A 24,285-nucleotide genomic window follows, 5' to 3' on the forward strand; every position below is an offset into this window, starting at 1 on the left:
TCTGAATGGTCAGATTTACATTTAGTATAAAAAAAAATGTGTGTAGCCAAGCATATTGTTTACATTGTTTTCACAAGTGCAAATAGTGCATAGACAGACTATATAGTAGGCTACTGTCGTCACACTAGTGAATAGGCTATCTCTAGGTTAATAATATGCTGTTTAATCTTAACATCTGAGCAATTGTTGGTGGAGTCAGAGAGCTATTTGCACTCAGATAAAGTTTATCGTTAGGTGTGTTGCCACGTGGTACATAGTTTTCTCATCGCTGGTCTGGAAGGATCAATCACAGTCGTTTGTGATTAGATGATGAAGCTATGCATAAAATAGCTATAGATTATTGGACGGATTTTCATGTATGTATTAGTTATAATCCTCGAAATCTAAGTACAGCCTACATATATCACCAATGATACACGTCCCTACGTTTGAACACTGGTCTATAGATATTTCTTCGTTGTCACGCGCCCCCTGCAGGAATACAGAATAGTCTCCTTTCTCTTAGAAAAAGTTATTAGTTGGCAACAGTTGGATCAGAGCAGGCGCGTGCACGCTGTAAACCTCTGCAGTTTAGCAATGATGGTTAAAATACTGCCTCAGCTTCTCATTTGCTTTTGGATAACTTTGCCATTCTGCTTCGCCGAAAAAACTAAAGAAAGGAGCGCCCGGCAAAGAGACGCGGAGTTTACTGACAAGGTAGGCTGATACGTTTTTTTAAGAAGTGTTAAATGCAAACCCAGGTCAAAGATAAGATGTATCGTACCAGATGATAAACACTTTAGTGTCCCCTTCTTGTAATTTTGTGTTTCAGATAGTCAGGCTGATTCGGAAAGATTCAAATTTGGATAAAAGACTAAATTATTGCCATTGGTAAAGTGCATTTTTACCGACTGTAATTTGATTTTCTTATGATTAGTTTGATTACGTTTGATTGAAATTTTAAATAAAAGTTTAGCTCATAGGGGAACGGCAGAATTCAGCCTCTTAATGGATTCAGAGAATATGTTTATAATTAAATAATGTATGGTAGCCTAATTGTGTGGGGTTTTTTTCTTTTTCTTTTCTTTTTTTTCTAACACACACACACTCGGTTTCGCAAAATTTGTGGGGACTCACCATAATAATGGCGTAATGATTTTTATACGTTGCAAACTGTATTTTCTATTCCCTAACGGTAGCTACCCATAGCCTACCCCTAACGTTACCCATCACAGAAAACTTTCTGCATTTTTACATTTTCAAAAAAATATGATTTAGTATGTTTATTAATCCATTTCCTCACAAAGTAGGTGATCTCAGGTTTTTCATTTGGTCATGTAATATAAACCTACACACACACACACACACACACACACACAGACACGTGAAGCCCCACTGGTGTGTTAATGGCGTCCCAGACTGCAACTTTAGTGTCGGTCCAGATCTGGCCCATATCTGGTAGGCCTACGCATGGAATCCACATGTAACGCAATGTTGTTGTCTGGGTTTTGTAGTGATGTTCGAATCGCTAACTAACCTTCATGTTATTGATTCGGTATTCATTCAGTTAAATCGATTCGCAAACCGTTTGTAACGACTCGATTGTAAGAATGTACATTTGTATCATTGTATCAATGTATAATTTCCACAATGGCCAAGTGTAAATATAATAAAAAGGGCACTTTTTTTTCCTGCTCATGAATTATACAAACATTTACCCAATCAGAATCCACCTGATTTTAAGGAGCTTGAACATTTAAAGCGGCAGACAGCTTAACTGCATACAACTTATAACAAACAGAAGTTATTGTCCATTGGTGTGGATGCAAATAGCTATTATTATAGTTATCTTTATAGTTATTGTTTTTGGTGTGAACAGGTCTTAACTCCGATATTTTATTGTTATTATTATTTCAACAAACAGTAATACTGTATAGGATTACAGTGTAAGAAAAAATCCTAAAATTTTTCAAAAGTCTGCCAGAATACCTGTAAATATTAATGTCTTATATAAGAGCTTAAAGGGATAGTTGATTTTTTTTTTACAATTCTGCCATCATTTACTCACACTCAAGTTGTTCTAAACCTGTATGACACAAAAGAAGATATTTTGAAGAATGTCGGTAACCAAACAGTTGATGGGCCCCAATGACTGCTATAGAATGCAAATATATATATATATATATATGGAAGTCAATGGGGCCCATTAACTGTTTGTTTACAGACTTTCCCTTTAAAATATCTTCTTTTGTGTTCAGCAGAAGAAAGAAATTCATACTGGTTTGGAACAACTCGAGGTTGAGTAAATTTTATTAAAAAATAATTTTGGGTGAACTATCCCTTTAAATCAAGTGAACAGGCTGTAACTGTGGTCAGGGGATTTAACACAAGTTATTCGTCCAGTTTGATGTTTTCATTGTTTTTGCCATCTCGGCACAAATGTATCCGTCTTCAAGAACAGGGTCATGGTGCTCTCCCACCCACAGCAGACTGTGCATCATGGTGAATCACTGTCATCCTCATTAACAAGCCAAAAGACTCTGAAAAGTACTGAAATAGTTCCATGCTCTTTTCTTCATGTTTTTGTCATTAGTACCAGCCATGCATGCAGGGTGTACCTGGAGTGCAAGGCAGGGATGGGAACCCGGGGATAAATGGCATTCCAGGAACACCAGGAATCCCTGGGAGAGATGGATTTAAAGGCGAGAAGGGAGAGTGTGTGACAGAAAGGTTTGATGATCCCTGGAAACCTAACTTCAAACAGTGTGCTTGGAATTCATTGAACTACGGCATTGATCTAGGCAAAATAGCTGTAAGTATTATGTTCTTAAAGGAAGAGCTATTCAACTCCCTTATATTCTCTCAATGTACTTTGCTCATGGGTGCTCAGTTTTGCTGCCATGTTGTTTTGAATCAGTCATAAATGGTATGCGACTAATGACTCTGAAACCTCAGGAAATGACATCATCACAACACTGATTGGCTAACCCTAACCCTGGAATAACATAAACAGAAAACCTTTGCTAGTGAAAAAGCTATAAGAAGGGGCTAACATGGCTAACAAAAGGTATTTAGTCAAGAGCAGTGAGTGATTTCTTTGCAGGTTTATTAGGCTGCTGTCCCTTTAAGACCGAATGCACGGGTATAATATGAAAACTGTCTATGTGCAGTTGAGATTGTGTACTAACTTGACTAATTTGAGATTATGTAATCGACTATGTTTACTAAGATACTCGCCAAGACCGGTGATTTTACATCATTTTATGTGAATTCATCTGTACCAAGCACAAGACGTGAAAGAGAATTCAATTCAGTATTCGCGTGCTGTCTTGAGACGAGTGTTTTTGGGGTGTGCGCTACGGATCTTTGCGTTCATGAAACTTGTTGAACAGCAAACGTCCTGTAATAATGTAGGGATCCAATCGTTACACATAATCAGGTAACAGTTCATGCTTTACTTACATATACAATTTAGTTTGAATCCAAATGACACGTGCGCTGAGTGAACGATCAGCAATCCAGAGCATGCAATAGAAGTGTATAATAGAAGAGAGAAGTCTCTCTCTCTCTCTCTCTCTCTCTCTCTCTCTCTCTCTCTCTCTCTCTCTCTCTCTCTCTCTCTCTCTCTCTCTCTCTCTCTCTCTCTCTCTCTCTATATATATATATATATATATATATATATATATATATATATATATATATACATACATACTGTCAGTTAACGTTAATAATACATGCCTCATTTTACTTTCTTGCCATTGACATCCGACTGAACTGCAAACTGGCTTTTGGAATATTGCAGAAAATAAGCAATGTGACCAACGAAAGTTTATGATTCTTACACAATTTGTTCATCATGATAATCTTCACAATTGAACACATTTTTGGGGGATTCTGAAATACAATACCCAGAAGTTAAAAGTAAAATGTAGCCTATAAACAACCTGACTACATTCGCATGACTTCAGCGTCACCATCTCTAAGCTTCCGACAGCTCTTTCAGACTTTCTTTAAAAACATTTTCTCTAAAAGTTTGAGTTAGAATTGTTTGCATAAACATAATAAGGCTGTGAAAGCAGACTAGCATGATGATGTTTAAAGTCCGCGTGAACTAGAAGTTGCAAACGACTTTTCTCCAGTGTTGTGACGTATTTCCAAGTGAAAGGGAATATTGAACAGAGGGCAGGGTTTTACTTTAGCGCTCCTCCTCTCCATCTCTGCTCATAGCAGACTAACGGTTTGAGGGAAGTGGTTAAGTGTTTTCAACCCAAGCCGTCAAGCTGATGTCATCAGAAAAGGAACGCCATTCCAGACCGGAAGTAACTTTTCAGATTTTGATTAAAGATTACCACGGCAAACAATTTTTTCCGGTGTATTAACTTGCACGGATTAATTGTTCACCACAAGACATACTACATACACTATACACTAACAAATTAAATATGGTCAATTTTGATTTCATGCCGACTTTAATGTCTCAGACAACCTCTGTAGTCCCATTTAGACACTTGTTAGCAACTGCCTTTATCGAGACAAGTAAAAGCTTTAAATTTAATAACTGGTGTCTTACTGGTGTATTTAATGTCATGGACTAACATGTGAAAATATCTTGAGTTTGGATTAAACACAGACCTCATTTCAGTCATTTTACCAAAAATCCATTAAAAAACTCATTGACTTCAAGGTGCTGGAACAGGAAGTGGTGAAATGAAATTTGTGTCCGAGATTTAACCTACATTAACACATGCAGCACTCTATTGTTGCCAAACCCAAATGGTCTATAACACATAGTATACTAGACATATATTTTTGCCTCTTCAGACATTTATTCAGTGATTTAACAATGGAAATGTCTTGATTTCTCTGTCACAGGAGTGCACATTCACCAAGCAGCGTCCAGACAGTGCTCTACGTGTGCTGTTCAGCGGTTCGCTCAGGCTTAAGTGTAAGACGGCCTGCTGTCAGCGCTGGTACTTCACCTTTAACGGGGCAGAATGCACTGGACCGTTACCCATAGAGTCCATCATTTACCTGGACCAGGGCAGCCCTGAACTCAACTCCACCATAAACATACACAGGACGTCCACAGGTATCATTTACAAAATATCCGCATCCTTTACCGTAAGATAAGGTCATTCTTTTTTGTTTAGTTTTAGTCAGTAAATTGCAAAAAATATAAAAAACATTTACATAGACAAATAAGATAAACACTGCTTAGACACTTAAAAAGAAACTTAACATGTTAAAATGTATCTGTGCGATAGAAATATTGTAAAATGTAGCCAGTAAAATTATTAATAACATATTTCAAACTTATTCGCTTGGATCTTATAATTATCTACTTAAATATACATATACTTGTTAATTCCCATATATTCTAAAATAAAAAGCTTGATGTTATAAAAAATATTTTAAACCATTATACTTGTTTATGGCTGCATGTGTGAATCAGACACTGCAATTATGCAGATACATTTCACATATATTTATGGCTTTGTGGTTTCCAAAATATGGCACATAGCAAACATAAAATGGACTCAACACCACCAATATATACATTCCATTAAAATATACACTCCACATATATTGTGTATTACAAGAATGTGTTTATTTAAAACGTAATTTTTGAACCACGTTCATTAATCACATGACTGACACTTTCTAACGATCACAGACTGTTTAAAAAAAAAAAACTATTCTGTTTGAAATACCATTCTTTCATAACCACAATCCACTATCGTACACATAAGATTCACACATTTCATTTTTTTGAACGCAGAAAAAGACTCTCATGCAGATATCGTTGTCACATGGATTCCTTTGAGTATATTCTTGTGTGTGGTCGAAGGCAGTTTGGCAGTTTTCATAACTATGCTGCAATTACAGAGAGACCAGAGGAATTTGAGAAGCTCTTTGTGGTTTCTCACCAGCTCACATCTCAGCATACACTAACTCATCGTATCTATATACAGCGATTTTAATTCATTAGCAAAACTACACACACACACACACACACACACACACACACACACACACACACACACACACACACACACACACACACACACACACACACACACACACACAATCCAGTGAACAATTTTGTCTTATTATTATTATATTATATATGTATTTCTTTAAATATTTGTTTGCGCTATATATGTTTGTGTGTTTATAATTAAGTTTAATTATTATGCCTATATAATTCATTTATATTACAAATAAATACTAATGATAAAAAAAATCCAAGGACTTTTTTTGCATCTGCCTCTATAACAACATTTATTCCATTATACAGTATTGATGAGCGCTACTGCTTGTGTTTTTTTCTGCCAGTCGAGGGGCTCTGTGATGGGATCCAGGCTGGTCTGGTGGATGTTGGGATATGGGTGGGCACTTGTGCCGACTACCCTCGTGGTGACGCATCTACAGGATGGAACTCTGTATCCAGGGTGATCATCGAAGAGCTTCCAAAATGAGCATCTCTTCTGATCACTGTCGCTGTCACCATGGCAATAGAAGACAGCGACATCATGTTCCCTTCACAGAAAGGACCTTCCTCATAGAAATTGGACAAATTAAAGCTAATAGTGTTGCTTTGAGTCTGTGCAACTCTCATGTATTAGATTATGATTCCCCGGCTCAGAGGGATTCAGTATGCTCAATTTAGATAGTACAGACAATTAGAGAGGAATAAGTATCATGTTAGTACTATGGTTCTTTGGACAATACCATGATACAAATTTGAATGATGAAAAAGTACCTTGTACTATGTATATATCATGGTAAATGAATATGGTATTGAAACAGTACCATGTTGTTACCCTAAGATGTCATCACTGTACCATGTTATTGCCATCAATTTTTTTACGTAGAGTCCAACAAAGATGATCCGTGCTTTGCTAATATTTATTTAGTGGTTCTTCTTTGTGCCTGGATGACTAGAACTCAACATATTTTTTGTATCCATTGTGTTTTGTGTGTGTGTACATGACTAAAAAATATGAAGAAAAGTCAGGGTCATGTTTCATCTCACTATTAAAAAATTGAATGTGGAAATAAATCTCAATTCATTTAATGTAATATATTACTTTTCAAAAGTTGTTTCTTTTTAAAATAAATTAATACTTTCATTCAGCAAGGAGGCATTACATGTATAGAAACATCTAATAATACTGAACAATGTTATGTGGTTTCCACAAAAATTTGAAGCAGCAAACCTGTTTTTAATATTGATAACTATAAGAAATATCAACTCATTTGACACTGAAGACAGGAGTAAAGATGCTGAAAAATCAGCTTTGCCATCACAGAAATAAATTACATTTTAAGATATTTAATAATATTTTTTTATTAAAACAATATTTCACAATATTAATGCTTTTAATGTATTCTTAATCAAATAAATGCAGCCATAAGAGCTTTCTTTCAAAAACGTTAAAAACCAAGGTAACACTTTACAATAAGATTTCATTTGTTTACATTAGTTAACTACATTAGTTAACATGAATTAATAATGAACTGCGCTTCTACAGCATTATACTTAATGTTAATCTCAACATTTACTTATATATTTTAAGATCCAAAGTTGTATCTATTAACATTATAATGCACTGTGAACTAACATGAGTATGACAAGTTTTATGCTGTAAAAATATATTGCTCATTACATATATTTTGCTATTGCTACCCCACCCCCCAACACACAATATATATATTACAATATAATTATAAGTATATATCATGGTATATATTTTGTCTACAAAACCATTGGGTCTGATTTTGCATTATATTAATAAGAAATACGCTTAATTGACATTGATTAACCCGTTACACCATATACACATTTTTCCACATATACACACACGTTGAAAAAATAAAACAGATTTATACATATTAAACGGCTTGTTAATAAAACTAGTTGAGACCAAAAAGCACCACATAAAATGGGGTGTAGATGGGAAAATGCAGTGAACTGCACTGTGTAGCATGACTAAGGCTTGGAATGTCTGGTGAGGTATTGAAGTAGTTTTGCAGCTGTTGTGCTGCTGAGAACTCAATATAAAGAGAAATCAGATTACTGGTAGAGCAGGTTAAGATACACTGACCCACAACATTATACTCACTTAGAAATGTGTCAATGGCTGTCATTGCATAAAAAATGGCAAAAAAAAGGAAAAAGTATCGTCTTTGACACTTTGTGGTTTTCAAAGATTAGGGGATCATGTGGATAGCTAATGATTTAGTATATCTGCTGTGACTCCAGTGTGCACTTGAGACCTGACTTGATACATTCACTAAAAAACACCAAATTATTGAAAGTCATTATATTTTAAATTGATATTAAATGCAATTAGCTGAACTTTAGAGGGATTTTTCAGACCTACTTAAATAGAACTTAAGTAGGAGTAGCATTTATGAAAAAAAAAATCATCCATTTAAACAAGATTTAATTGCACAATTGTAATGAAGGTGCAATTTAGTATATATATATATTTAAATATATTAACTTTAAGTAGAATACTGAATAACACTACAGTAAAAATTATGATAAAGCACTTTACATGTGCTTTAGTATTAGTCAACACATCAAAATAAGTGCTTCTTTAAAGCATGACAAAAGAATGTTGTAATAAACCCATTAATTTGAAACCCATTAAAACCCATTTTTAAAAGTGTACTTAATAGTGTACTAATCTCTTTAAGTACACTACAAGTGCACAATCAATACAATCAAGCACACTTTAGTGGCAGATTGCACCAGCAGTATTTGAGAGTAAATTGAAATTGGTTTGACATTTTGCATTGAATGCTATGACAATAAGACATTTTAAAAAAGTCAAAAGCCCAAACAGTTTAGAAGTGTCCAAATAGTTTATAGGGTCACTGTTGGTTCTTATTAAAAACATAGTGTGTACAATAGCTCAGGGTCCTTTGTCTGTTACATATATTCCTTTATTAGATGTGTAAAAATGGCTTGTACATACATCAGCTCTTCTTTGTGCGTCATTGACAACAGCACATTTCTATATACATACACTACTTCTTTCATATTTCTCCTTTCATTCCAGTTAAAGCGTTCCTCTCTTCCAGTAGATGTCATCTACATACACACATCTGGTTAAAATCTGCTCCTATCCTCCAGCAAAGTATCGTTTTCTCCCGGGCCTGTGTGCCATTATCCTGTAGCGTTACATCATTTCCTGAGCATGCCCAGTGAGTTTCAACCCAGGGACTACAGCCAGCGGAGATCTGCTTATGGGTAAAGGTAAATGGGTTCATTCTCTCGCATAGCTCAGCAAATATAGCAGCTGTTTAGTGAAAATACCGTAAAAAAAGACAAACATCTTAAGATTTGTGTTTGGTGAACACTGTGTTTGGTTGCATTGTCACAGGATGGCTTGAATCCGCTTGAATCCACAAAATCAGTTCTTGCCATTGACTACTTGACATCAATTCAAATTTTGAAATCGGGCACCCCTCCTCCTCCTTCAGCTCACGCCAGCGAGGAAACGCTGGCCCAATGTTGATCCTCGTTCTGCCTTTAATACGATCACTTTCTCGTTTCCTCTTGTTGCTTTCCTCTGACAAAACCTTTGCTTTCTTGCTTTTCTGTCTGCTTCGGCTATGACTATAACATTTGGCAAACAAACGCTAGTTTGGCTCGCACGTCCGACTTTAAGGAAGTGGGGGTGGTGGTGGAAGTGACGTATATGCCGTAAAGCAGTCGAATTTTGTAGTTCTCTTTGTTCGCCGGTTACTACCCGAAACCCGAAGTTTAAAAGTACGATTAAAAACGCTACAGACCCCGTCGGGCTATGGCAGACGTGTCATTCAACCTATTGCAAGTCGATGTACCATCACAAGAGACTTGGAAATATATTATTAAGGTTGAAAAGTAACCTAGTGCTGCTTTAACATCTCTCAATAAACTCGACAATACAACAACTGTTAAATCTCATATATATGCACCTCTATTTTCTTTTTTTCATTCAGTGCACACGCTAAAATTCTAGTTTTGTTGAGTTCAGAGTTAAACAGGAAATGTTTCATATTCCTGCTCGTCTCTAACACATATACATAGTCCTGGCATATTGTGTTGTTTTGGTCCCGCATGTGACTCCTGAAGGTTTAGTGATACTCGCCCAAAAGTAAGCGTGACACATTTTCGAACACCAAGAAGGTGATGCAGCACGATGGAATGACGCGCACCAAGTTGGGGATCATCCCTTTGTAAAAGCCCTCGATCCCCTCGTTGCTAGAGAGAGACAAACACAAAACATGTTTATTATTATTGTTATTAGAAATGATATATAAAAAATAATTAGATGCCAAAACAAAGTCATATGGTGAAACCAACATGCGGATTTGCAATTTTCTTAAATCAGGAAATTACAGCATAGAGAGGACCCTTATGACTGTGTCATGGTCAAACCTCTAAAAATATCTAATAGTCTGACCTTTTTATGACAATACAAGGTTAGTTTAGGTTGTAAAATGTCATGGGGTGTGGCTCCCCAAAAACATAATGACATTTTACCTTAAAATGTATTTAATAACTTTTTCATAAAGTAATGATTAAGATGTGTATTCTCAAATGTACTCAAGCTGTAAGAAAAATATCAGTAAATATATTATTTATATTTATATACAATATTTATTTGATCTGATGATTACACCACATGACATTTTTGGAGTCAATAAATGTTCTTTTTCAAAATTATGGGGAACCAAAATGAATATAAAGAATATATTTCGATGAACTTGGCACATGTTTTTTAAACTACCGGTAGATTTAAAAAATATATTTTTCTTGAACTTGTATTTTTTATTTTTATTATTATTTATTTTATCGTCTTTATCATGAATACTCTTATAAATCACTGACTTGTAAATATTCAAAAAAGTAATAATCTATTCTAGCACAAAAAAAAAAAACTTTACTGTTTTTGTGATCAAATAAATGCAGCCCTGGTGAGTATAAGAGACTTCTTTCAAAAACATTAAAAACATCTTACTGAACCCAAACTTTGAATTGTACTATATATATATATATATATATATATATATATATATATATATAAACGAATTTATTTAATTATGGAGAGTAAAAAACAAGTCAAACCAATGTATTAAACATCTAATTCAATTAATGATTATGTCTATATTGAATATAAATGTTTTGTTTTTTGTTCAATTTTAATAAAATAGTTTAATCAGCTAGAAATTGCTTTAGCAAGCTTTAAGTTTTTATTTCCAGTTATCATGAAGGGTCACAGGGCTTAAGATTAGTGATTAACTACGACTTTTGCCTCAGTAAACTCCTAATTACTGCATATTAATAGTTAGCAAGGTAGTTGTAAAGTGAAGGAATTGGGTGGGATTAAGAGTTGTAGAACAGGGTCATGCAGAATAAGGCATTAGTAATTGCTTTATAAGTACTAATAAATAGCCAATATCCAAATAATATGTACTATATACAAATAATGTTCAGTACAATTTCAGTCATATGAAGCTTTCCATTCAAATTGGGCAGTACTTGGCCAAAATACGCTGCAAATTCTACCAGAGGCATTGAAAAAGTGGTAACACTTACAATAAGGTTCATTAGTTAACATTAGTTAACTACCGTACCTAACGTGAACAAAGAATGAACCATACTTACTGTATAGAGCATCTTTTTTAGCATTAGTTAATGCACTGTGAACTAACATGAACAAACAATGAACAGCTGGATTTGTATTAACTAACATTAACAAAGATTATTAAATACTGTAAAAAATGCATTGTTAGTTTATGTTAGTTAATGCATCAATTAATGTTAACTAATGAACCTTATTCCAAAGTGTTACCGAAAATGTTTTCAAATATAAAAGTCATGCTGTGCTTCTATCCTGAAAACATAAAACATAAGGCTGATTTTATTTCCTCATCAGCAGGGATTCAAATAAATTGTGAATTTTTTTTTTCAGAACGAATTGATCTAATTTCATTTTATTTTATGTTACATGTTTTTTCTGAGATGAGGTAGGGCATATTGGTAAAGGCAATCTCTAAGTGCTCTGTGATGGAGTTTGAAGGGAGTTTATGTGCCGTGTGGTTTCATACCTCCATGTTCTCCTGATGACATCCACGATTCCACTGTAGTTGTTGTGCTGGTCCTGCAGGCGCGCGCGCACCACCTGATATGGGTAGGTCACTGCTACAGCAAATATTTTGGAAATGGCTGCCATGGTGATGTATTCCAGTGGAGACTGAAGCAGAGACAGACAGGAAGGAGAGACTGACTCACATCCATGAAACAAAGATCATTACTGGTTCCAGTACACATAAACCTCTCTTTCTAAAGGTTACAATACAGTCAAAAGCCACATAATCGTGCGGGTCATTCTTTGGATGTGGTGCTTTTCCACCTTATAAAATGAATTAATGTATAGTTCAAGACACTGGTGGAGCTCAAGAGTTTGGGATTCTGGCTGTTATTATTCTAAAAAGATTTCCAGGTCTGAAAATGTTACATGTTATATATCTAAACCTGAAAAAGTCATGGATATATATGATGTATATTTTGTTTAACTCAAAACTATTAAAATCAGCTATAAACTGCTTTAGCAATATTTATTAATTTATATATATATATATATATATTAATATATCATATATTTTTATATATATATTAATATATCATATATTTTTATTTCTAGTTATCATGAAGGACTGGACCATTTCAATTTATTGGTCAAAACCGGTGCGTGTACATAATGTACTGTACAATTTACAGTCACATGACCCTTTCCTGTCGAAATTGGTCAGTACTTGGGCAGAATAAGCAAGAAAATCTACCACAGGTATAGAAAAAGAGATATGAAAGTCATGCAGTGCTGTTCCTCCTCTATATCCTGAAAACATAAGGCTGGTTTTATTTCCTCACCAGCAGGGATTCAGACGGCATCTTCTTATATTTGTTCTGCTCTCTTTTTAGCCATTCATAGGTCATGAACTGCAATGCAGCATGGGAAGTCCCCACCAGCCCAGGCACAAAACCCTGCAGTGGCAGAACAACAAAATGAGGCTCACAAACATACAAAGCCACAATCACACAGTTACCTCATAGTCTAAGAGCAACTAAACTTGACTAGAATTAAACTAGAGTGAACTTTACTACAATATGTAATAATGTTAGGACAATGTGGCGAGTCTCACAAAGATTTTAGCTTATACTGTATTTAGGGCTAGCTTGAACCACCGATTAAAAGCTGTATCAATCCGTCAAATATAGTTCAATCACACCCTCTTGTGGCTCTACAAAGAACTACAATGTAAAAGGATGGATCACTACACTATTTTAAAGTCAACATGAAACACATTTAAGACCATAATGTGACTTATATCAGTTAACATGATATTCAATAAAAATAAGGGACCAAGTTATTAAACAAACATTAAGAAAGAAAATATTTTTTCTTTGCACATGAAAAAGAAGCGCGCTGAATTGTACTTCAAGTGCTTGAAAACTTATTTAAAAACTGGACTTGCAGATAATATAATATTAATGAAATAAAAGGCCACTTAAGTGTACTTAAAGAGAGTACACTTTCATGACTGTTTTCCTAACACACTTAAGTATACATTTAACAAGTCTTTGTATTTACTTCAAAGTACATTATAAATCATTATGATTTCATATTTTTGCTGTGCTTTAAAGTACACTTATTTTGATGTGTTGACTAACATACTAAAGTACATGTAAAGTACTTGATTATCATTTTAACTGCAGAGTGTACAATTTAATTTAAAGTTACTGTATTTTAAATGTACTAAATTGCAACTTCATCATCACAAAAGTATTATTACAAATGTATTTGAAAACATATGATACAAGTTTCAGTAACACTTTATTTTGAGGAGACGTAGTTACACGTTACTACATGTACTTACTATAGTAATAACAGTAAATTATGCATAATTACAAATAACTAACCCTAAACTAAACCCTAACTGTAACTCTATAGTAAGTAGGCTACGTGTAGTTAATTAATATTACTCAGTACTTATTTGAATAAGTACAATGTAACTAAGTCACCTAAAAATAAGTGTAACCCAAGTTTCAATACAAATGATGCTAAAGTATCTTTTAGTTTAAATGTTTGTCATTACATTCGGCAGCACACTTTAACCATCACTTCTTTTTGGCTACTTTTACTGAGTATCTAAGATATTAGCAACTTTTACTCTCTACTTGACTATATTTTTTTAATAAGTATATGTACTCTTTACTCCAATACATTTGTGATGAGGAATGCAATTACTAGTTATATTTTACAGTTTATTTCTGTTGAAAAATAAGTGATAGCCATCTACAGGGCACTTAAAATACTATATCTTGTGCATATTTGAGTTTTATAAATGAGATGAGGACGTGCCTGCAGCCGGCAACGAGGCCGAAACCAGTGTCCAGTGCAAGTAGGCTTTTGACATTATTTTATTTATCCGTTATATTGAAGACCTTTTTGAAGGATGTTGGTTTACTCATTCCCTTTTTGAGCACTCGAGCTTGACTGAGATTGAGTGTTTGTAGACGCTTAAGAGACAACCTTGATTTATTGCAATTTTGAGGTGTTGAGTTGATTTTAGAAAATAATATTGTGATTGCTCTCTTCACAAATCTTTTGTTTCTTGTTTTGCACTGGCCCGGTTTCACAGACAGGGCTTAGACTAAGCCAGGATTAGGCCTTAGTTCAATTAGGACATTTAAGTAGCTTTTATAAACATTACTGGTGTGCATCTTGTGACAAAACAATGGCACGGACTTATTTTAAAATACTGTTGCTTTCAGTTAAAACAGCTCAAACATGCATTTTAGTCTGGGACTAGGCTTAAGCCTTGTCTGTGAAACCGGGTGTAAGATTTTACTGGAATTTGTGCCTTGTAACTTACAGTGATACAGTGAGTTATTTTCACTGTAAGGTATCTGTATGTTGTCATGTCTTTACACCTCTGGTTTAAGACAGTAACATTTTGATTTCATGTTGACTTTAATCTTGAGATTAGCACACATGAAAGCTCTATTACACCTGTAACAGGATCTCAGGTTAGTTTAAAATCTGTAGATGTACCCTGTATAGTCCCGGGATGCCCTCGTGACGGTATATTTTCACGAGGGCGTCCATCATTCCCTTGTACTGCTTCCGTGACGGGTCTGCATTGTACTGCAGCACCAGCCGGGTCTTTGTCACCCAGACCGGGTTGGTGAGGCAAAGCGCCAGAATGCCTGGAAACATGGAACAGGGGACCTTCACACCAACATTTAACGAAGTCATTCTTCGTTAGTGCTCTGTATGAGATCTTTTTACGTGTAAAAGATACCAATCAGAATAATAATTCGGACCCGTATTATTTTATGCAGGCTGAGGTTAATATAGAATGTGTTTAGGTAATATTGTGAAGGTTGAAGTGTGCTAACTTCCTATTAGTTAGTGATAACATTGTATTGTACTGATATTGTAGGACTATTTTGTCCCTCAATCTTTGCTGTTTAATTGGGAAAAAGCTGATTGTTTCACTTCCTGAGTCGAGACCACAGTTTTGCTGCTTCTCTATTTTCCACAATTTTTTTTTTTTGTCAGTTTCAACATATCCACATAGAAAACAGTTTTGATGTTGGTGTACATTCCTGTTATGTAATATATTTCCATATCCCCATTATGTGTATCTCAATATACAGGATCAAATATTAAAGCCCATTCCAAACTTCAAGTAAAAACTAATTGTGAGGCAAGATAATTATGAGGCAAATTTAAAATAGGAAATAAAATCACATTAAGAGATATAAAGTCCCAATTACAAGATATAAAGATGCAATTCAAATAAATAAAGTTGCAATTACCTGAAATAGTAGTGATTACTGTTTTAATCTGAGGCCGAAACAGATTTCCGTACTTTAATTCAACATACAGGTTAACTGTAAAGGAAAGTCGCTAGGACACACTTTACAGACTGTTGAAGGCTTTGAAGATTGATCTGAAACGGCATTATTTTCAGTAAAATTGCTCATTGAGTGGCAAAACTGACTGCATATTATTCCTGCATGGGCTGGAATGAACTGTGACATTGCAAAGCATCTTTACCATATTTCTTCAAAGAAATCAAATGACGCATTAATGTGATTAAAATCCGCAGAGACTGCAAATCAGAATCAAGGCCAATTCTTCACACAGTCAACTAAAAACCGAGAAGTCTCAACTGAAAGCTCATGACGTTAGTGTGAGTGAAGAGAACGTAGTTTACTATGCTACTCTGAACTCTTGAGTTACTATTTCCTCTGCTGTTACCTGAATCAATATGTAATGAATGTTAAATTTAAGTTAGTGACCTGGCAACAACACTTTACCATACTTTTGGATAATTTCTGTAAAACTGGGTTTAAAACCATCCAAACACACAAATCCTTCATATAATTAAACTAACGTTCAATGTTTGGGGTTGGTAAGATTTAAAAAAAAAGATTTTTGATAGAAGTGGCTACATTTATTTAATCAAAAATACAGTGAAAAAAAAAAAACTACGTAGCCTAGCACATGACATGTGGACAATAAAATATTTATATTGTGACCAGTAATTAAGAATTTGTTCACTTGTTTTAATTAAATGATTAATAATTATCAAATTACTAATATATCAGTACGAATATTAAAAATATTAGCATTTAGCAATACAAATCTTTTGTAACATTATTAATGTATTTACTGTCAATTTAATGCATCCTTGCTGAATAAAAATGTTGAGTATTTAATTTTTCTCAAAACAACAACAAAATCTTACTCACCCCAAACTGTTAACTAATTGCAACTAAGCAACATTTGCTTAGGTAGGATTGGTCAAGAATGTTTGTCAAGACAGGGCATAGCAAAGGGTAAATGTATTAAGAAATATTCCAGGTGCTTCTTAATATTTTACCTTTCTCTAAAGTTTTTGGGAATATTGTTTTAAGTTGGTTAATAATGTATATGTCCACAATATCACTTTCCATTCTGTTAGTATTTTGTAACATTTCCTTTGTTTTAAACTTCCTTAATGACAACATCCTCCAGGAAGAAGTGAATTTAAAGTTTTATGGTATTATCTGGTTTATGTCAACAAAATATTATATCCTGTTAAAAATAAAAATGTATCCACATTACCAAAAACATTTTAAAAAGTGGTTAACACAATATCAAAACGAACTTGAAGTTATTTTACATTAAAATAAACTTAATGCCCTCAGGAGATGTAAATGAGCAGTGGCAAATTACAGGTATTTCCATCCTCTTTGTTTTCTTATTATTGTGTACAAATTAAGTTATAATTAAGAAAGTTTAAGTGTCCGGGTTTGATATACAGCCTGGTAAATATTATATGGAGCATACTCATTTCACAGTTGGTAGTTACAGAGTGGAAGGCACATCCAAGAGGAACGGGATATAACAGCCATAAAAGGAACGAGCCAGCTTGCACAGAAGAACACACAGTCTCCAAGGCCTCTGACATTCCAGTTGTTCCAGTCTCATAACTGAGCTACAGATTTAGCTGTGTTTAGTTTTGTCAAGCTCACAGGTGGCTCTTTTCTCATACTGACCCGCCTCCGCTGCAGACACCAGGTGTTCGCCAGCACTCAGCTCTGTTTGCCGTCCCTCCTGTGTGTACGCTTTAATAGCATTATAACTGTGGGAAGATGAAAAGGGACCACATTATATTCCTGAGAGCCATATAGCACATGGATATCTATTGTACAGTGCAATACAGTGCTGTACAATGAGCATCCTTTATATAATTGTTTTTGAATCCACAAGGGGATTTTAGTGAGGGAAGGCTTACGTTCATTTTTATCATTTACTCCCTGTATGACTTGAGTAAATCATCACATCATTTAATTTTTATTTTTGGGTCAATGCTACTGTATTTAAACCGCTGCTGGTGTTGTGACCCAGATGGGAGTGAGGTTTAGGTAGGCCAGTATGAGCTGTGCATGTAAACCTCACTCCTCTGATCTCAAGAGCAGCTCTAGCAACTGATACTAGAGGCTGCGGTCTTTATGCCCGCCTCCAACGCCAGAGACCCTGGTTTGAATCCCGCTCGGAGAGGGCTGAGTAAGACATGTTACATTTGGTGCCGTGACCCGGATGGGAGTGAGGTTTAGGGGAGTGAGTGTAACGGACGTAGGCCAGTAAGAGCTGTGTGTGTAAACCTCACTCCCCTGATCTCAAGAGGTGCTCTGATACTAGAGGCTGCGGTCTTTAGCGCCCACCTCCCACGCCGGAGACCCCAGTTTGAATCCGTCTCGGGGAGGGGTGAGTAATACAGGTTACATTTGGTGCCGTGACCCATATGGGAGTGAGGGAGTGAGTGTAACGGACATAGGCCAGTAAGAGCCATGCGTGTAAATCTCACTCCCCGATCTCAAGAGGCGCTCTAGCGACTGATGCTAGAGGCAGCGGTCTTTAGCGCCCGCCTCCCACACCAGAGACCCCGGTTCGAATCCCGCTCGGAGTGGGTTGAGTGGGACCGGTTACATTTGGTGCCGTGACCCATGTGGGAGTGAGGTTTAGGTGGGTGAGTGTAACGGATGTAGGCCAGTAATAGCTGTGCATGTAAACCTCACTCCCCTGATCTCAAGAGACGCTCTAGCAACTGGCGCCAGAAGCTGCGGTCTTTAGTATCCTTGTTAGCACGCCCGCCTCCCACACCAGAGACCCTGCTTTGAATCCCACTCGGAGCAGGCCGAGAAGGACCCGATTACACTGATTGTGAAGATTGTGGAGTTAAATCTTTTCAGATTTATTTTTATGGCCAGATCGCCTGATTTTACCTCCTGAGTAATATGACCTTGCTTAATTTTTCTTACACACAGGAGAAAAGCGTACTTTTCAACTGATTTTGAAGGACAAAGAACAAATCAACAAGGCTCTTGCTACTTATATTTCAGTGTTGCTACCCATATAATGTTCTTGCACATGCACACTTTGTTTGCTAGTGATCCTGATCTGAAATTAGGTCAAGGCAAGGCAAGGCAAGGCAAGTTTATTTATATAGCACATTTCATACACAGTGGTAATTCAAAGTGCTTTACATAGAAGAAATAAAAATAAAAATAATTACATAGATAATAAAAGAAATAAGAATAATTAAAACAGTTTAGAAAATAAAATACGGTGCAAACAGTCGGACGAACAGTGGCACAGTGCTCATTCAGTAAATGCAAAGCTAAGCAGTGGTAATTCAAAGTGCTTTACATAGAAGAAATTAAAATAATCAAAAGAAATAAGAATAATTAAAACCGTGTCTGAGATGGAAGCGATTGAGCAGGTTTGCGGTGCCACTGGACCTACAATCCAGGGACGTCCTCTGCTGGGGTGGTGTACCACACCAGTATTGCCCCACTGGGCCCCCACAGAGCACGTTTCACTTTTGCTGTTTTAAACAAACAGCGAACCTCTATACTCTCCGTAGTATAGATAATCTTCACTCGCCTCGTCGGAGTGAAGCTCTCCCGTTCCCCTTCAAAATCGGTCAGATAACTTTGTGGAGTATCTTCATAACTCGTACAGTATCAACTGACACAGCACTGTTGGCTGCTTCTTTTTTTGGCCTGTGAACATGATGCCTTTTCAAAAAAAGTTAACTTCTATTCTTTATTCTTTTTTTTTTTTTTTGTGAAAATAGTCAATATCAATGCCGTTTACACTACTGATCGAAAGTTTTTTTTTTTTTTTTTAAGTTTTTAAAGGCTCTCATGCTCACCAAGGCAGCATTTATTTGATTAAAATACAGCAACACAGTAATCTTGTGAAATATTATTCCAATATAATATCAATATCATGTGATGGCAAAGCAGAATTTTCAGCATCATTACTCCAGTTTTCTGTGTCACATGTTCTTTCAGAAATCCTTCTAATATGATGATTTGGTTATCAGTGTTGAAAACAGTTTAATAATATTTTTTGTGGAAAATACAATACGTTTTTTCAGGATTCTTTGAGGAATAGAAAGTTTAAAGGGCACCTATTATGGAATTTTGAAATTTACCTTTCATGTAGTGTGTAACATAGATCTAAGTGAACAAAAACATCCTGCAAAGTTTGAAATATGAAAGTGCACCGTATATAAAGTTATTGTCTTTCAAAAGTGAGAGTCGACTCTGAGTCATTTTTATGAATCGTTAGAAGACCGAAGCTTTTTCTCTGACTAGATGACGTCAACTTGTCAAGTTATTTGAATACGATACGCCCACTTATTGCACTCCAAGGCCAGGGAAAATATCATGGCGACGAGACGCTGTGTTCTGAAGTGCGGCTCAAAAGCAAACTTTTTTCATCTGCCCAAGGAGGAGCATTTGAAGACTAAGTGGCTACAATTCACTATACCACAGAAGTATAGTCCGAGCCTTGCATGTGCTTTGCTCGCGCCATTTTGAAGACGATTGCTTTTTAAATGCAATCAAACTTGGATTCGCGAGCCGGGCTGATATTGAAGGAAGGTTCAGTTCCAAGTGTATTTGCATCAGCTTCCTCCTCCGTATCACCACCTGTAAGTGTTATTAATAATTGTTGCTTTTATGTTTTATGTAGCATGCTTAATAATGATTTAGTTTGTTGTGTAAGCACCGTTTAGCTTCTAGGTCTTCAATGACAATTGTATTGAGATATGTGAAGTGTTTGTCGTTGTTTTCGGAGTTGTCTAAAGAATAGAGTAATACCTCGTAGTAACGTAACTGCATTTTTTTTTTTTGTAAAAACGTGTTTATGCATCGGGCTAACGCAAACAAAGACTGATTGTGCTTTTACAATATGAACTCTGGGCTATGCTCGCTAACATAACATTAAATTCTTTATCTTATTTTTCGTTTTTTACTACAAACTATAAAGCAGTGGACTATAATCATTATTATGATACAATTTAATTGATAAAAGCATCATTGTACTCCGTGTTAAAAATAAGTATTATCTCTGTAAACACTGCTGGGTCATCTGACCAATCAACGCAGATTAGCGTCGCGCAAAGGAGGGGTTTGAAAAACGAGTCGTTGAACGAATCATTTGGGAGTCGGTGAGCAAATCAGGTAAAAATAAATGCATATTATACGAAAACAAAAGTGTTTTTTGTCATTGCATGCATGTAAAACTGTTGTTGGGGACTCCCACAACAACATTAGGAACATTTTAAATGTCATAATAGGTGCCCTTTAAAACGACAGCATTTGAAATAGAATTCTTTTGTACCATTATAAATGTCTTTACTGTCACTTTGGATCCATTCAATGCATCTTTAATATCTTTGAATAAAGGTACTAATTCCTTTTTTTAAAAATGGTACTGACTCAAACATTTGAATGGTAGTGAATACGGAAGCTAGAAGTAGATTCAAACAGGAAATTCCATTCTGTGCTTCCCTTTTAACACAACTTCGACTACTTACAAGAGGAAGTACAGACCCCATGATGCCCCAGCCCCCCAGATGTTGGGGGTCACACCCTGATAGAGACCTCTAATTCCTTCCAGCTTCCAGATGGTCTTCATGCAGTGCACCATGCCATCGTATTGGGGTCGCATTTTCAAACCATCACTTACTGGAAAGAGTAAGAAACAGTGTGGGTGGGGATAACAACACACTCCCACTTTTGCTTCAATGTTATCTAAAAATATCCTTAAAAAGCCACTGAGGCCAGTGCAAAAGTACAACTACCTGTGTTGTGGCCTCTGTGTTTGTTTTTCTAGTGTTTTTTGGCTGTGTCTCAAAACCTACTGAGCATGAAAACAACATGCTTTTTTTGGGTGATTGTGAAACTGGATCAACAGCTCGTTTATTCCTATAATGTTTGTATAGACTTTTTTGATGACAAGCACAACTGGGTTAAGTAACCATGAAATCAAAATTGACAATTATTGTTTTGGAATACCGCAGTATTTATTATAAATAATTTATTTGTGCATCATTATTATTATTTTTCGTCTCCATAATGTTAAATAAAAACATCTTCCCCTCCCTATTGCGACAACATCTCTTCTCTGACATTTATCGATGAGAGGGCAGGACAACCTGTCACTCACATGAGATCACAGCAATAACAAACCAAAATGATCCAATCAATTCCCCATCCAAAATCTAGTCCAGCCCTGTATTTTTTCTTGTTCGATACTCTATTTCACTCAGATATGGATAAATAGGGAAGAAAAGTCTCAACCCAACTTAACATTCTAAATGTTTCATTCATTATTAGAAATAATTGGAATAGTGATGGAACATTTATTAATTTTATTATTCAGTGAAAAAGCAAGTGCCTTGTTCTCTGTTCCTAAAACTTGATGTACATATTTATATTACATTTCATTAATTAAATATATTTATATTATTAACATTTTCTGAGTGTGCTCTGTTATAACATATAACATTAACCAGTTATTGTGTTATTTTGTAATTTCATTAAAAAACAGTATTTTTTTTCCAATAATGCATTCACCTAATGATGCCTTAACATGCTGTCTAGATAGGCAGCTCTATAGGTTTTGAGAAACACTGCAATTATATAAGGAGAAAGGACGTTACTTACCTGCAAACCTGATTTTGATCAGATCCAGGGGGTGTAACACCATTGTGGAAATAACACCCCCACTGAGTCCAGCTGCAAGATTTTCATATTTGATGTGTTTAGAGAGTCGCAGGAGGCTTGCTGTAATGGAAAAAGAAGAACCAGAGGAGTCTGCAGCGACTGCAGCATTTCTCTGCCTAGAAATGGTAGCAGTCATGTTTGTTTACGTACTAAAGACGGACACCCTGCGTGCGCAAGAGGCAGTAAAAACAATGTAAGTGCAGACAGCGATACACTAACCCAGTTGTTAAAGAAAAAATGTCAAGTAACCAATTCCCCTATTAAATTCAATAGCCACCACCGCTGGGCCATTATTGAGCGCTATCATTTCTTTCAACGTCTGACCTCCACTCCTCTCCACTGTGAGAGAAGGTAAATAACAAAGCGTGATGACGCAAATAAGTGGGCGGAGCAACACGCACGCATCCCAGCAGCGGATCTCCATCACATGTCATATGACGTCATTCAAAGATCAGACCACTCCACGGGCTCTACAAATCTGTGCATGTGAGCTTTGTTTTGAGACCAAGCGTGAGCGACTATATTTAACGACGACTTATTACACTATATTTATCACAACCTACTATTTAAATGTTTATATGTAAATTAACTATGCATACGGTTTTGTATTATATTCTAATACGACACCATAGCCTAGGCTATTACGTAGCCTACTCATAAATTAATGATTAATAAATGAAAACCAAAAACAAACAAATAAATCTGAAATAAATATCCAATATAGGCTACATCAGGTTTGGACACATTTTACAGAATTTATGTTTCCTCTGACCATTGATGTGTTTTGACCTTTATTCAATGTTTAAAATGAGTTAAATAAATAGGCTAGGCTACAATTATGCTATAAATTACAAATTAATTTAAGTTGAAAACTAAAGTGGTATTCATTTCTTAATTGATGATAATGGAGAGAAGAAAAAGTTGCTAATAACCAGATGAACTCCTTAAAAGCATCCCGTATTTGAACCTCATGTTAAGAGAATTAATGTCTTACCTGTACATCTTCTTTGTTTATATAAAAAAACATGGTCAGTGATCATTGATTACTGTATCTATCTGGTGGTACTGTTGTAGTACTTGAGACTGGTCTTGAGACCATTTTTTGAAGGTCTTGGTCTTCACTGTCTCAGCTGCATTTGCACTGCATCTTGTTTGGGTCTCAGATTAACCCTTAAACATCTTCAGACCTGGGACGTCTTTCTCTACTCTCCTCTTCATTCATTTTTTTAAGGATAGACATCAACCCTCTTAGTATTCCTCAATCAATTCATTATAAACAATATAACAAGAAAACAATTAAATCATAAAATAATGCCTGTTTTCCCATTCATTTTTTTGTAAAAGTTGTATAGAGTCACTAAGGAACCCTGGTGTGTAACAGTGCAAGTATATTTTATCTGCACAACAATAATAGTATCTTTGATGGCTGAATAAGTGTAGTTCACCTTTATTTCACAAGGTGTCAATGTCTGATACACAATGATGAAGTGATGTTTTACTCATAGTTACCGCAGGCAGAAAGCAAAAGAATAGGAAGTACCATCAGCAAAACTTGAAATCAATCAATCAATCAATCATTTATTTATAGAGCACGTTTAAGACACAACCGAGGTTGACCAAAGTGCTTTACAAAGTATAAAAGAAAGACTAATATAAAGCTAATA

General features: G+C 35.5%; 2 protein-coding genes across 3 annotated transcripts; one reads left to right on the plus strand and one right to left on the minus strand.

Moving 5' to 3' along the window:
- Positions 1–424: 424 nt before the first annotated feature.
- Positions 425–7,290, plus strand: cthrc1a (collagen triple helix repeat containing 1a). The gene is made up of 4 exons (XM_079591534.1): positions 425–696; positions 2,573–2,791; positions 4,852–5,068; positions 6,316–7,290. The coding sequence occupies exons 1-4, from the start codon at positions 577–579 to the stop codon at positions 6,456–6,458; spliced, it is 699 nt and encodes a 232-aa protein (XP_079447660.1). The 5' UTR covers positions 425–576; the 3' UTR covers positions 6,459–7,290.
- A 1,273-nt stretch (positions 7,291–8,563) lies between these two features.
- Positions 8,564–22,991, minus strand: slc25a32a (solute carrier family 25 member 32a). Of its 2 annotated transcripts, XR_013795143.1 has the most exons (8): positions 22,562–22,974; positions 21,430–21,580; positions 17,594–17,679; positions 15,096–15,250; positions 12,911–13,024; positions 12,088–12,233; positions 9,851–10,237; positions 8,564–9,465 (listed from the first exon to the last, which is right to left on the minus strand). XR_013795143.1 is itself a non-coding variant. In XM_079591533.1 (7 exons), exons 1-7 carry the CDS (start codon positions 22,755–22,757, stop codon positions 10,111–10,113), a joined length of 975 nt encoding a protein of 324 aa, XP_079447659.1. In that variant the 5' UTR covers positions 22,758–22,991; the 3' UTR covers positions 8,837–10,110. The 2 variants fall into 2 exon arrangements, 1 of the variants encoding a protein (XP_079447659.1); XM_079591533.1 differs by having other exon boundaries at positions 8,837–10,237; positions 22,562–22,991.
- Positions 22,992–24,285: the final 1,294 nt, after the last annotated feature.

The sequence above is a fragment of the Phoxinus phoxinus genome, assembly GCF_949152265.1.
Source record: "Phoxinus phoxinus genome assembly, chromosome: 19".
NCBI lineage: Eukaryota > Metazoa > Chordata > Actinopteri > Cypriniformes > Leuciscidae > Phoxinus > Phoxinus phoxinus.